This window comes from Sus scrofa, chromosome 1, assembly GCF_054392235.1.
Source record: "Sus scrofa isolate SSC_HxYL_T2T_F1_AM1 chromosome 1, Sscrofa_HxYL_maternal_Yorkshire_Landrace_v2.0, whole genome shotgun sequence".
Lineage (NCBI taxonomy): Eukaryota > Metazoa > Chordata > Mammalia > Artiodactyla > Suidae > Sus > Sus scrofa.
In genome coordinates this window covers 180,166,612-180,179,804 of record NC_139383.1, presented here as the reverse complement: position 1 = coordinate 180,179,804, position 13,193 = coordinate 180,166,612, and the positions used below count along the sequence as shown (strand labels likewise).

The 13,193-nt window shown below is 52.1% G+C and overlaps 2 protein-coding genes and 1 long non-coding RNA gene across 3 annotated transcripts in view; 2 read left to right on the top strand and 1 right to left on the bottom strand.

The window, feature by feature from the left end:
• The window catches only part of LOC146406890 (uncharacterized), a 994,549-nt gene that overhangs the window by 431,511 nt on the left and 549,845 nt on the right, over window positions 1–13,193 (top strand). The window lies entirely within an intron of this gene.
• The window catches only part of LOC100627175 (GRAM domain containing 2-like), a 464,606-nt gene that overhangs the window by 302,715 nt on the left and 148,698 nt on the right, over window positions 1–13,193 (top strand). The window lies entirely within an intron of this gene.
• On the bottom strand, window positions 2,705–8,598 carry NR2E3 (nuclear receptor subfamily 2 group E member 3). The gene is made up of 8 exons (XM_021085005.2): window positions 8,215–8,598; window positions 7,550–7,676; window positions 7,274–7,377; window positions 6,912–7,160; window positions 6,635–6,813; window positions 5,565–5,811; window positions 5,209–5,314; window positions 2,705–3,085 (listed from the first exon to the last, which is right to left on the bottom strand). The coding sequence occupies exons 1-8, from the start codon at window positions 8,294–8,296 to the stop codon at window positions 2,953–2,955; spliced, it is 1,227 nt and encodes a 408-aa protein (XP_020940664.2). The 5' UTR covers window positions 8,297–8,598; the 3' UTR covers window positions 2,705–2,952.

Here is a 13,193-nt window from a genome sequence, read left to right as displayed (position 1 = left end):
TTAATTGTTCTTTCTCCTAGACTGGGTAGCAACACAGCATCTTGGAGCCAAGGACATAACCATGAACATAGATAAGACACATGTAGTACCTGTTGAATCTTGTAAGGCATTCCATACTCTGAGGAGTATGTCACTTCCCAGTTCTGTGTGGCTGTTCATTCAACAGATATTGATTGAGCTCCACAGGCATTGTTCCAGGTGGTTGGAATACATTGGTAAACAAACCCCTTGCCCCTGTGGAGCTTGCATCCTAGTGGGGAAAACCAGTGGTGTCCACCAAATTGAGACTAGTCACCCACAGTAGCTGGGTTCCACTACCCGGTTATATGTATTAATTTGAAATGGGTCCTTCTTGGCGTCTTGGAGTCTCTCTCTGTCTTCTTACCTTTTAAGTTCTCCCCGAAGGGTGAAGAGAAGAAGTGTCTCACAAATCTAAAAATTGCAATTGAAAAGAAAAGTCCAAAAGAGCCCACAGAGGCTACTTCTGTGTACTTCACAGTCAAGACACTGCTGGCATTGAGGGAAGAAAAGAGTTTCGAAGCACCCCCTCTCCTGGCAAGAGCCCTACAGGCAATGGAAGAGAGCTGTTACCCATCTGAGTTTCAGTGAAGCCAGTTTACAGCAACAGGTTGAATAAATCCTGGGATCAACTGAGAGCCAGATTAGGAAAACAGAAGCCACTTAGTATATTTCAAGTACAAGGGACTTAATATAGGAGTTAAGGGTTTAACATAAACATTGGAAGAACTGGGGAAACAGGTCAGAGGAAACCCACACAAGGTCGAGAAAGCCAGCAGATCTGAACCAAAAGTTCTAAAGTTCTCAAGAGCTTGCCTGAAAGCGACTGCAGCTCTAAAGAAGGCTGCTATGAGACCCCCACTTTCCCACACACCTGGCTGCCGCTGCCTCCAGAAACAAAGGCTTCTCATTTTCTTCACAAATCTCTCGTGATTGCCTTCCTTCCAGGAGCAAATGTTGGGGGACAGAGATCCTGAGAAATGTACTTCCTGACGTCTCTGCAGTGAAGACAAGCGCCTTAAGGGGTGCGGGGGTGGGGTACGAATGCCGGGTCGGAAGCAGCTAATTCAGCATATGTATCTCCTCTAATTCCCCAAGACTTCCTGGAGACCCCAAGCAATCTTTTTTCTAATGTGTAATTGCTGTGCTCACACATTCCAGCCTATGAACTGCAGCTGGCTGCCTTTGCAGTCTCATGTTCTTAAAAGCAAAACTGTAGGATAATATTCAGGACCAATTTGGTGATATTTCAAACATGCCTTTGCTTAGGCTTTCTGTATGTGGGCCTTTAAACCTTATGGATAAAACTTTTGATAGGGAATTGGATATTATAATGGCATTATAAACATCACAGGACCCATATAACTACTTGAGTAGTTTGCGTGCTTAAGTGGGAAGGGCTTCAGCTGGGCAGTATTTGCCATACTCTTTCCTCTCTGGGCACCTGCCCAGCTGTTATCACATCCAGAGCAGTGTGTTCGGAACTGAACCATCCTTCATCAGGCCAAGATATCTCTGGGTAACTAGGAGAATTCAAAAAAGGCCAAAGGGCAGGGAACCTCTAGGTTTTCACAGATTTCTTACATGACCTTTGTCTTCTTGGCCTTAGCATGTCTTCTTTGAAGACGGAAAATGCAACAGAATTGTTCAGCTAATTCCAGGGGCAGAGGACCACGGGGAAGAGGCAGTGCCAAAGTTAAGTAGAGTCACACTAAGCTTTTGAGTCCTCTCTAAGCCTCAGCTTTTTCGTTTATAGATGGGGATGACTGGTCCCTCTGCCAGAGTTCATCTGAGGGTTAAATAACAATGTACATTCAGTGTTCAGTTCACTGCCTGGTGTATGAAGTTCCTGATATATGTTAACTTTATAAAAATTATTTTCTAGGTTTTCTGGATCTGTCTTTGAAAAGGATGAGGTTTGTCTGAACTTTGGTTTTCCATGAGGAATTAAGAAGAGATGGAGAGTCCCCTTCACAAAAAGCACCCGCGGCTGCCTTGTTTTGAGGTGTAGGATGCTCACCTTTGTTTATAGAGAGGTGAGGAAGGATGAAGAAGAGCAAGATGGAGAGAAGTTGGGTTGTTGAATCCTCTGGGAGATTCTTCACTGGGTTTGAATTCATGGCACCTGGACTACTCAAGTGGAAACCAGATGGAACTCAAGACCCTGAGCTCACAGCTTCGGTGCCCTCAAAGGGAGAGCCTTGGCCACCTTCATTTTCCTGTTTATGTTTTTTCACTTTTTTTTTTTTTGAGGCCTAACAATAAAGTGCACAAATTTAAAGTGCACAGCTCAATTTTTATGAATGAATAAATTTGTGAAACCAATCATATAATACACAATAGAAAAGAATATGAAAAAGAATATATATAACATACATATATATAACTGAATCACTGCTTTATACCAGAAACGAACATGACATTGTAAACCAACTCTACTTCAATAAAATTTAAAAAAACTGCAAAATCAACACCTGATCAAAATAAGGAACATTTCTGGCACACCTGAAGGCTCTCTCAGACCCCTTCCCAATCAACTCCACCCCCACCCCGGAGGTAAGGACTATTCCAACTTCTACCACAATTGCTAGTCTTGCTGTTCTTGAACTTTATATAAGTGGAACTTGTTGCCTGAATGCTTTTGTCCAACATTTATGTCTCTGAAACTTATCCACGTTGCCACATATTATTGATGGTTCATTCTGTTTTATTGATGTTTTCCATTGCATGAATACACCATGATTTATTTATTAATCCATTCTACTCTCAATGTACAGTTTGGGGCTATAATGAAAAAAAGCTATGAACACACTTGTACTATCTTTTGGTGGACATTGCTGCTAGGGACACACACCTGTGAGAGCAGTTGCTGAGTTAAAGGGTAGGCAAGTGTTTAGCTTCAGTTGGTTTTCCAAAGTGTTACTTTCACCTCCACTAGTTTTTGAACATATCACAAAGGAGCTTCTCCATTGGGGTATTCCCTATGGTCTTGCGAAAAAAGAGGAGCTCAACACGTTCGGAAGTGAGAAACCTCAAAGATGGGAGAAGCAGGAGCAATTTCCCAAACCTGAGCAGGAGAGAGGACACCATCAGTTTGATTATAAGCTTCTGGGCATGAGTCCTGAGGGCAGTGCTGTCCCAAGAAAGGCAGAAGGGGGAAGGAAAGGATGAGAGGTACCCAGAGAGGGTAAGGAGGAATTTTGAGGAAAGGTCCCATTCACCAACACCTGACCGGCTGTGATCCTCCAATGTTTAGTTGAGGAATGTGATGAAAACAGTGAATATCATTTATTACACATAAAGATTGTAAAGTGAGGAGTTTCCATCATGGCTCAGTGGTTAATGAATCTGACTAGGAACCCTGAGGTTGTGGGTTCAATCCCTGGCCTCGCTCAGTGGGTTAAGGATCCGGTGTTGCCGTGAGCTGTGGTGTAGGTCGCAGACGCAGCTTGGATTCTGCGTTGCTGTGGCTGTGGCATAAGCCGGCAGCTATAGCTCTGATTAGATCCCTAGCCTGGAAACCTCCACATGCCGAAGGTGGGGCCCCAGAAAAGACCAAAAAAAAAAAAGATTGTAAAGTGAGAAGTTATATGCATTAATATGTGAGCATATTATTACTAATCATATATCATGATTCTAATGAGAAAGACTAATATCTATATTTGAGAATATGAACTCCCCAGAGTTCCCATTGTGGCTCAGCAGATTAAGAACCTGAACAGTATCCATGAGGATGTGGTTTTGATCCCTGGCCTCGCTCAGTGAGTTAAGGATCTGGTGTTGCTACAAGATGTGGTGTAGGTCACAGATGCAGCTCGGATCTGGCCTTACTATGGCTGTGGCTCAGGCTGGCAGCTACAGCTCCGATTCAGCCCCTAGCAGGGAACTTACATATGCCTCGGGTGTGGCCCCATGTATGAACAACTCCCCTGTGTAAGCCACCTAAGATGATAGAATAACCATTAGTGAAAATGTTCTGAAATTGAAGCTTAATTTGCGGGGCTGAAATACTCATCCAGAAAAAAAATAAGTGTAGGTTTAAAAAAGAACCATTTGCCAAGGCATGGGTCCCCAGTGCAGAGAAGGTGGATGGTGAGGCCCAAGAGACAGAAGGGGCATCAGACCTTCCTTGGGGATGAGGACTGACACCCGGGGGCAGTGCCTGGTGTCAAGGAGGCTGCTTCAGAGTGGGGGCAGCTCCACACTCAGCTTGCTCCAGGAAGGTCCCCGGAAAGCCTCCCCACCTCCCCATTATCTGCTGCCCTTGTTCTGCTTTCTTTTGTGAGAGCCAAGTGAGGGGCATTCAGCAGTCATGCACCCCTCCCCTGTTTTCCTCTTGACTTTCCTTTTGATTTCTTGACTACCTCTTTTCCCCTCTTTCTTTGTTCCTTCTATCCACTCAAGTGGGCAGGTCTGGCCCATGCCCACTCCCGGAGGCTCTCACATCTGTCATTGCCTTTCCACTCTCAAAGAACAAAATTCCATGGACCCTCCTGGATGATGGTAGTTGTCTGCTTCCCTCCCTGGTTGCAGGCTCTGTGCTCACTGCCACGCCAGTCTGCCTGAAGTCCAGCTCTGTGTACCACAATCTCTTCCAAAACCTGCCGTGGCTCCCCTCTGCCTGCCAAATCGGAGATGGCCTTTGGCTGGCCTTCAAAGTCCTGAACAGGCTGGTGCCAGAGTGCCCTTCTGGCTTAGTCCCCCACCTCCTCACTGGAAGCCATCTGTCATAACTTCCAAACTGGGCTTCTGTCCTAAGAACACATGTATATTTGCCTCTCTTCTCTTTGTAAATGATGATTTCACTTTTTTTAAACCCTATCTTTCTCCAAGTCCAGCCCTGTCTCCACAAAGTCCTTCCTAGCCCTGCTTTGCAACCCCACTCCCAGTGGGTCTCTGTCTCCTTCAGATACATTCAGCCCTCACTACCTGACTAGGCTGGTCCTCACCTTCAGCGTGGTCACTTTGCTTGCATTCCTGAGAGTCGGCCAGTTTGCTTTATGCCCATTTTGGTCCCTACCCAGGGGCCTGGCACGGTGCCTGGCACACAGAAGATGTTGGCTATGTGCAGGTTGCACTGAGACCCTTGTGCTCTCTAGTCAGTGCATTCCTGAGATGATGTCAGAGAGGTGGGGAGGGGGGAGAAGAGCTGAAGGGATAGAAGGGCAGGGAGGCATGGGCTCAGGTCACCTCACAGGCTGGCTGGGGTGGTGGGCCTTGCTGTGCTGGCTCAGCATCACTTGGGACTGGTCCTGCAAGGCCTCCACGTGCTCAGGATCCTTCAGGCCCCGTGTTTCTGGAGGAAAGCAACAGCAGCAGTGAGCTTCTCTCCTGGTCCCTCTGCCCACCTCATAGTCTGCAGGGCCTGGGGAGAGGGTTGAGCCCAGCCCTGCACACTTCCTCTCCTGCCCCGAGGGAAGAAATCTGCACACTTCTGCATTTATGTGGGTGATGGAGGGAAAGTGAGAGGCAGAAGGAAACCACCAGAATTCCCCTTCATCATCCCCAACCACTGTCCTCCACAGCTGGGGCAAAGACTCAGCTACCTGGTTTGAAGAGGACCAGGGCCTTCATGCAGGCGAACTCCGTGGGGTCCACTGCCAGAGCCCGGAACCGTGAGATAGTTTCCTGCAGGACACGAGTCTCCGCACTGGCCAGCGCCAGCCGACCCTGGGAGCTGCCAGCCGCAGAGGCCTCAGGCGGAACCAGCAGTGGGCAGCTGTCCAGAGGCAGAGACCACTGTATGGCTCCAAGGAGGAAGAGTTCACTCCATGCCTCTTCCAGCAGGATCACCTGTGCCCAGAGAGGGGGCAGGTGTGAAGGCTGATACACAGCTCCCTCTTCTGGCTCAGCCTGGAACCTCTGCCTCCTTCTCAGGTGCTCTAGGAAAGGAAGAGCTGAACCCGCATGTGTGGAATGTTCTGACATCAGCCAGGGGTTCTGGAATGTGGCACCACCTGGCCCAGATGCCTAGGCTCTCACATACTCTCATGGGATCCATCCAAAGCCTCAAGTGGAACATTAAGGAAAGCATGGAGCCGTGGGAAGCTGGGCAGCCATAGGGACCCTCCCCACCAGCACCCTATATTGAGTCTATTCAGTAGATTCAGCCTGGCTTCTGAGCTGCTCTGTCCAAACCACTGGCTAAAGTCCCAGCCTCAGTATGCCTGTCTTCCTGACTTCACTATGACAGGTCCTCTTGCTCAGGAGAATCCCAGAGGGGTGTCCTAAAGGTAAAGAGACTGGGCTGAATCTTAAGCCCCAAATCAGGGGTCTTTGTGTTCTAAGGGAGCCCAGATTGGCCCACTCATGCTGTTTAGGGTGTGCAGACCACCCAGTGACATACAGAGCATCTGTAGGGTCCAAGCGTTTGTCTCAGAGGAAAGAACCAGAGGGTCAGAGACATGGCCTTCAAATCCCTGGTCCCTGTGTGTCCCTGGCCACCATTGTCCCCTAGGTGCATACCCCAACCATCATCACTGCCCAGAGATGTAGCACCTCCAATATCACATCCCTGGCTACCACCCTGCAGCCACATGCACCTCCTATCATCTCCTGCACAGGGATGGAAGCGCCCCCAGCCAAGCTGACCTCCTTGGGCCCCCAGGGGATCTACCTGATCCCGGAAGGGCAGGCTGGAGAACACAGGCAGGTTCTTGGCCCACTTGACAGCCATGAAGAGCAGACGAGCCGATGTCTCATGGATGCTGTCCAGGCCACAGGGGGAGGAGGAAGAAGAGTATGGGGACAAGGGGAATTCGGGGTCATTGCTGGTGACATCGATGTTCTCATCCACTGTTGGAGGAGGTTTTGCATCAGGGAACAGGGAGTGCTCAGGGGCCGGGGTGTGGGATAAATGAAGGTCCGAGGAGCTCAGCCATCCTCCCACTCACCATCCTCTGGCTCCAGCTTAGCACAAGTTTCAGCGGTTATCAGGCTGGCCATGAAGTGGTGGTGCCCTGGAGGTGTGAGGGCCTGGGGTCCCAAGGCTCTGGCTGCAGACACAGGCATGGGGCCTCGGGGGCTGGGCCCTGCCGGGGTCGAGGGAGCTGCCAGGGGCTCCAGCTGGTGCTCTGGCTCTGACTCCCTGCTGTCCAGGCGGACCTGGGCGGTGCTTCTTGGCTGGCGCTCATTCTGCACGGCTGGGGGTAGGGGGGAGGCATGGGGGGGAGGCGAGAAGGGTCAGACACACTGTGGGTCAAGCACACACCCCCATCACTTCTGCCCCGCTTCTCCACGTGGGCTCCCCACTCACCATCCTGGTTCATGCCCGCCTGTAAGCACTTCTTCAGCCGGCAGGCCTGGCACTGGTTGCGGTGGGCCTTATCCACGGGGCACATCCCTGCCCCCATCTGGCACCTGCCGGTGGAGGGGAGCCCCGGGGGGTCAGGCTCCCACCCAGGCTCTGGGTGGTGTGCTTTGGACACGTTTGCCTCAGCTCCTTCTTCCCTGAACATCCTCTATCCCTCCCAGGGATCTACAGGGACGGGAGGCCGGAGCTCCTCCAGGTAGGCGCCCTGCCCTGCCTCACCTGTAGATGAGCCGCCGCCTCACGCTCCTCTTGAAGAAGCCGCTGCAGCCATTACAGGCATAGATGCCGTAGTGCTTCCCACTGCTGCTGTCACCACACACGCGACACTGGAGCGAGGGTCCTGTGCCTGAGGGGAAGCGGGTAGGTACTATACCCCTTCCCACCTCCTCAGGAACCCCTCCACCTCCCTTCCCTTCCTGGCCCCAGGTTCCTACTCACCCGTGTTTAGACACACCCATGTCCCCCCCAAATCTAGAAAAGCATCTCCCTTATGAAGCTCCCATCTCCTCTCCCCTCTCTCCAAGACCAGTTCTCAACAAGAGTTTTCTCTCTGCGCCCCTCCTCTTCCCTCTGTCTGCAGGTGGCTTCAGGTTCCACCAGGCACAAAAGCATTTCTGACACCACCTCTAGGGAACTCTGCTCCCAGTCCCTCAAGGCGCTTCTCTCTCCTTTCCTCCCCTATCTGCTCAGTTGTCAACCTGACCACCCCGCCTAGCCCCACCACCGTTTCTAGGGTTCTGGGTTTGCCAGTAGGTTTCCTCACACTCGCCCACAGTCTTTGGGGCTTGGCTTGAGTTGCTCTGGCTCCTTTCATGGTCTTTGCAAACCTTTGGCCCACACTCTGCTCCCCAAGGGCCCAGATTCTACCTCCAGGAAAGCCATACCTGTCGGCTCCTCCCCCAGGCCCCACCTGCCTGGAGACTCCTTCCTGGAGGCAGCCACTGACGCTGGCACAGCTGCAGCCATGTTGGAAGTTGTGGGAGCTATTGGCCTGGTCCTGGCCAGTCCCAGGGCAGCGTCTACCGTCCTGCCTAAGGGAGGCCTCAGGATCACTGGGCCAAGCCCAGCCTTGGGCTCCCCCTCTGAACTTCTGCCTGTTTGTGCCCCCGTCTCTCCTCTATCACTACCCCTCCTCTGTCTTTGTCACTCTCCCTCGTCTCTCCTCTCTGTGCTCCTGCCTCCTGTCCCCTCTGACTAAACTCTGGAGCTGCCCCAACTTCCCCTCACAGCAGCGGCTCTGGCTCGAGGAGATTTCTCCCAGGGCAGTCAGTGCTGGTCACAGCTTATGATCCTCTTAATCTTTACTGTCTCCACAGGGGATCAACCGGCCACACCTGCGGCATTACCAAGGTGCCCCTGGGAAGCCGGTCAGTCCTGCTGCTCACACACCAGCTCCCGGGCTGCCCCAGGTCCCCAGGTCCGTCCTGCCTTGTGCTCTCATGCTGTCCCAGTCATGAAGGGGGATGCAGACTCCACTCGCCCCAGGACTGTGTGTATCTGGGGACAAGTGTGTGGCCGGGGAGTGTGTGACTGCATATGGCTCAGCACACAGGGTGTGCTCACCGTGGTCCTGGGTAGGTACAGCTCTCTACCTCAGTGCTTCTCTGATAAGGGACTGCTTAGGGCCCAGGATTTGAGGGTCTCTGGCCACTCCTGAAAGATGAACAGCCAATAGACACCCACACAGAGGCAGCTCCCTTCACACATGGAAATAGGTAGGGGCTGGCCTGCAGGTAACGGGGCCTGGGCCTCGCATGGAGAATCCACTGCAGTACTGGATGGGTGAGGACACAGCCCTTGGCCCTGACTATGGGCTCTCAGGTGGCCTCCCCACCCTCCCCTGACTTGATCCCAGCAGGATGGTCCCTCAGCTGTCCCCAGACTCAGTGTTCCCAGTTCAAGCCCAGTGGTTGTTCTGAGGGGAGGTAGAAGCAGGCATCAGTATCTCCTTAGACCAAGTCTTGGGCCCCCCAGAGAGTGTGGAGAGGGCCGAGGCAGACCCAAGTTCAAATCTCTGCTCCCTCACAGCTAGCCATGTGTCCCTGAGAAAGTGATTTAACCTGAGTTTCAGTCTCCTGTAAAAAGGGGTGACAGCAGCACCTGCCTTGTAGTGTAGCTGGAGAAGCTAAGTCAGATGGTTGTTAAAATGTTCCAGTGCCCAGTATTTAGTAGAAGCATAATAAATGCTGGGGGCTGTTTTTATGCCACTTCTCAGGTAAAAGGTTGAGAAGATCCCAGAGCAATCCTCAGTAAGCAGACTTTCCTCTCCCAACTCCTCTGCCCCCACCCCATGTCCAGGCCAAGCAGAAAGCCCCATGTTGGTCTGGAGGGCTCCACACACCCTCAGCTGACCTGGGCTCACCTTTGGGTGAGCCTGGGGCAGGGGTTAGCCCAGCCTTAGAGCCTGAGGGAGAGAGGGCACAGTGTGAAGCTCCTGGAAGGACCTTGGAGTTAAGGGACTAGAGGGGGTGGTGCAGGGCCTTTATGTAAGTGGGGTTAACCCTCACTGTGACAGAGAAGCACTATTAGGGATTTGGGAAGTCAGCTCCAGGGGCTTTGCAGGGTAATCCGCTTTCTGGGGCCTCAGAAGATCGAGGTCACTGGGCCGAGGCCTTTCCTGGGCTCTATTTGCCTCTATTCTTGCTTCCATCCGCCTCCTGATGCCCAGCCCCTCGGGACCCTCCACTACAAGGTCTTCTGCTCCATCTAAACCTCCAAAGCCAAGGACATCTCCCTTGAATTTGATTGACAGGTCCCTCCTTCCCAAAGCTCACCTCTCCCACTTCTTCTGGAACATGTCTTTACTATATTCCTCCCTGCCTCCTGCCCCCACCATCATCTCTGATGCCTCAGCAGACCATTCCACCCTTCCAGGACCACTTCATACCAGACTCCTGCCTGGGTCTCTGCCCTGAGCTTCTCCCAGAGTCCTGGGGTCGAAACCAACTCCACAGACCCCAACTAACCTATCCCCAGCTTGTCTACACAGAGATGGTCCCTGAAGCTTCAGGATTGAGGAACCGGCCAGAACACCGTGTGCAGTGAGGAAAGTGCCCATGGCTGAACTGGGCACCTCTAATCCTGGAAGCCTAGGCTGAGGAGGATCTGCTGGCAAAGGAGCTGAGAGAGAAAACCTGGGCCATGCGGGTCACGGGAGCAAGGGCAGCAGAGGATTCAAGGATGGAGGCATCCACCAGGTCAAGTGTCCTATGAGGTCATTTGTACCTCCAGGAATAAGCACGGATGAGAGAGCAAGCAAGAAGAGCCAAATGCTCTTCAGCAGCCGTAGAAAGGAGTTATTATTGTCAACTCACAGATCAGGAAACTGAATCTCAGAGATGTTAAGCAATTCCCACCAGGCCATACAGCTGCAGAGTGGTGGAGGAGATTGGGGATGGAGATGGGGGTTTCAAACTTGGGTCTAATTCCCAAACTCCCATGGTACTCTCCAAGAAGACTCTGAGCCATCACTCTCCCAGGCTTAGTAGCAGGGGGCAGCTGGTGACCTAGGGGAGAGCTGCTCTGAAGGTGACAGACTGCCCTGGGGGGTGAGGTGGGGAGGACCAGGAAGCTGGGCTCTCTCCCCTGACAAAGGGACAGGGCTAAGGGTTTGGTAGGAAGGGTGACACTGAGGAAAGACTTTTTTATTCCTGTCAAGGGTGATGTTAAAAGAAAAATATTTGAGAAGGGGAGTTCCTTTTATAAAGGGAGACTCAGAGAAAGAGGCAGGAGAGAGAGGGAAGTTGGAGGTGGGATGTAAGTCAAATACCAGATCGCTGAGCAAGACTGAGGGGTGCAGGGCACACGTCAGGGATGGCTTTGTCTTGGAGAGGGGTCACTGGGAAGAAATCAGAGAACCCAGGGCTTAGGACAGGCTCTGGATCGGCACACCTCCCCTCAGGTCCTGGTTTTATATCTTCCTGGCTGTGTGAGCTTGGGCAAGTGATTCTGCCTCTCTGTTTTAGTTTCATCTTCTCTAAACTGGGTAGCCTCTGGGGGTTGTGGTGGGATTAGAGGAGGGGAGCACAGCCCAAGGTGAGAGGGGGAAGGGAGCAGGGTGGGACAGGGGGCAGAGGTCCCCAAAGGTGAACCTTGGAGAGAGTGAGGTCTGAGGCAGCAGCCTTGGGAAAGGGAATCAGGGAGGGACTTTGGGGGAAGCTCTGAGGCCCAGCTGCGATTAAAGATGGCGACAGTCTGGGCAGGTATAGGATTTTCCTTGAAGCCCCCAGCAGATGCTGGGACTAGGTGGCCACCAGGACTGCCCCATGGCTCAGTTCTTTCGAGCAAGTACTTGTGTGGGAAAGACCTGGGGAAGGAGTTGAAGGCATTGGGGCAGAGTCATGGAGGGGAGAGCTGATGGGGAAAGGGAGATGGAGGGGGCGCCTTTCCCCTGGCAGGTCTTTTTTTCTGCTGTTCTTCATCTGAGCTGCCCTGCCCCTTCTGCTCTTTCTGCCCAATCTCACCCATGCTCCATGGCCTGTTCAGGGCTCACCTCCTCCAGGAAGTCCACCTTGACTCCTCCATCCATCTGCTCTCTTTCTAGAGGCACCTCCAGGGCCAGATATTATCCTTAATGTTAAACTTCACACCAGGTCAACTTTCTCTCCTCAGTTGATGGAAGATTCAGAGTTTCAATTCAGCTAGGCATGTGAATCACAAGGTGCTCAGAGGACAGAAGTCTATTTCTAACTCGTCCTTATTTTCCTGCTATTCTGTAGTGGGTATAGCATAAAAAAATCCACCAGAATAAAAGACAGCAGCAGTGCATGTCCTGTTTGTTTTGACTTTGTTTTGTGAGCCTCTCACATCATTTTCATCCCAGCAGAGCTCCCCTCTCACCCTGGCCCTCAGTTCTTTGGCAGGTCTGGCCCAGCCAGGGCTGTGGCTATGCTAGGGGAAAAGATGCCAGCCCAGCCAGGCCAGGGGACAGAGGAGTCTCTCCCGATCAGTGACCACCAGCTGCTGGGGCAGACACCAAAGGATTACTCAGCCCAAAGCCTAGAATCTGCTGACAAAGCTGCCAGAGGCCACCTTATCACTAATACAATTATTCCCCCCGGGACAGGTCAGCAACTTCCCTCTGACTCTCTGGAAGTGGTGGGGGGGGGGAGCTGGGGCGGGTGGGGAGGTGGGTTACACGATGAAAGCTGTAGAACTGACCTCCCTCTGGACCTTGAAGACCCCAGCAGGTAAAGCCCCCTGCCCCAGCCTGTCTAGAGCCTGTCACATCCTGTATCACCAGGTCCCAGGCCTTAAAGGTGACTGGGCTCTGCTGTTGGAGGGGTAGGATTGGGTGGCAGCGTTTCCTGGGATGGCTCAGCTGCCAACCAGGAAGGACTGGCTGGACAGCATGACTTGCATACTGGCAGCCATGGGCTTCTGGTTCAGGACAAGCCCCATCATCCACAGCATTTGGTCCTGGGAACATGTCTTCTGGGATTTTTTTTCTTTCTTTTTTTTTGTTTGTAGTTATTTTTTGGATTTCTTTAAAATTATTTTCCTCATCCAGTATCCTCACTATCTCTGAAAGGGATAGCTAGTGGTGAGTGCACAGGCTCTGGAGCTCAGGACAGGAATTCCATTTCCAGGAAGCCATCCCAGGGAAAATCTCACAAAGATTTAATTACATGGTTGTTCCCTGTGGCGATTTTAGTAAAACACCTGTCTGTGGACAACTGGCTCAATAAAGTAAGCTCCGTGCCTACAGTGGAATGTGATGCGGCCACTGCAAGTGGTGCTGCTCTGGTACTCCTTTCCTTGACCTGTGCCCATAGCATGTCTGCCTCAGCCCAGCTACAGGACAGCAGATACAGCGGGATGGCTTGTGTCTCTTGGGGAGTGAATTTCTGACCAAAGCTCACAA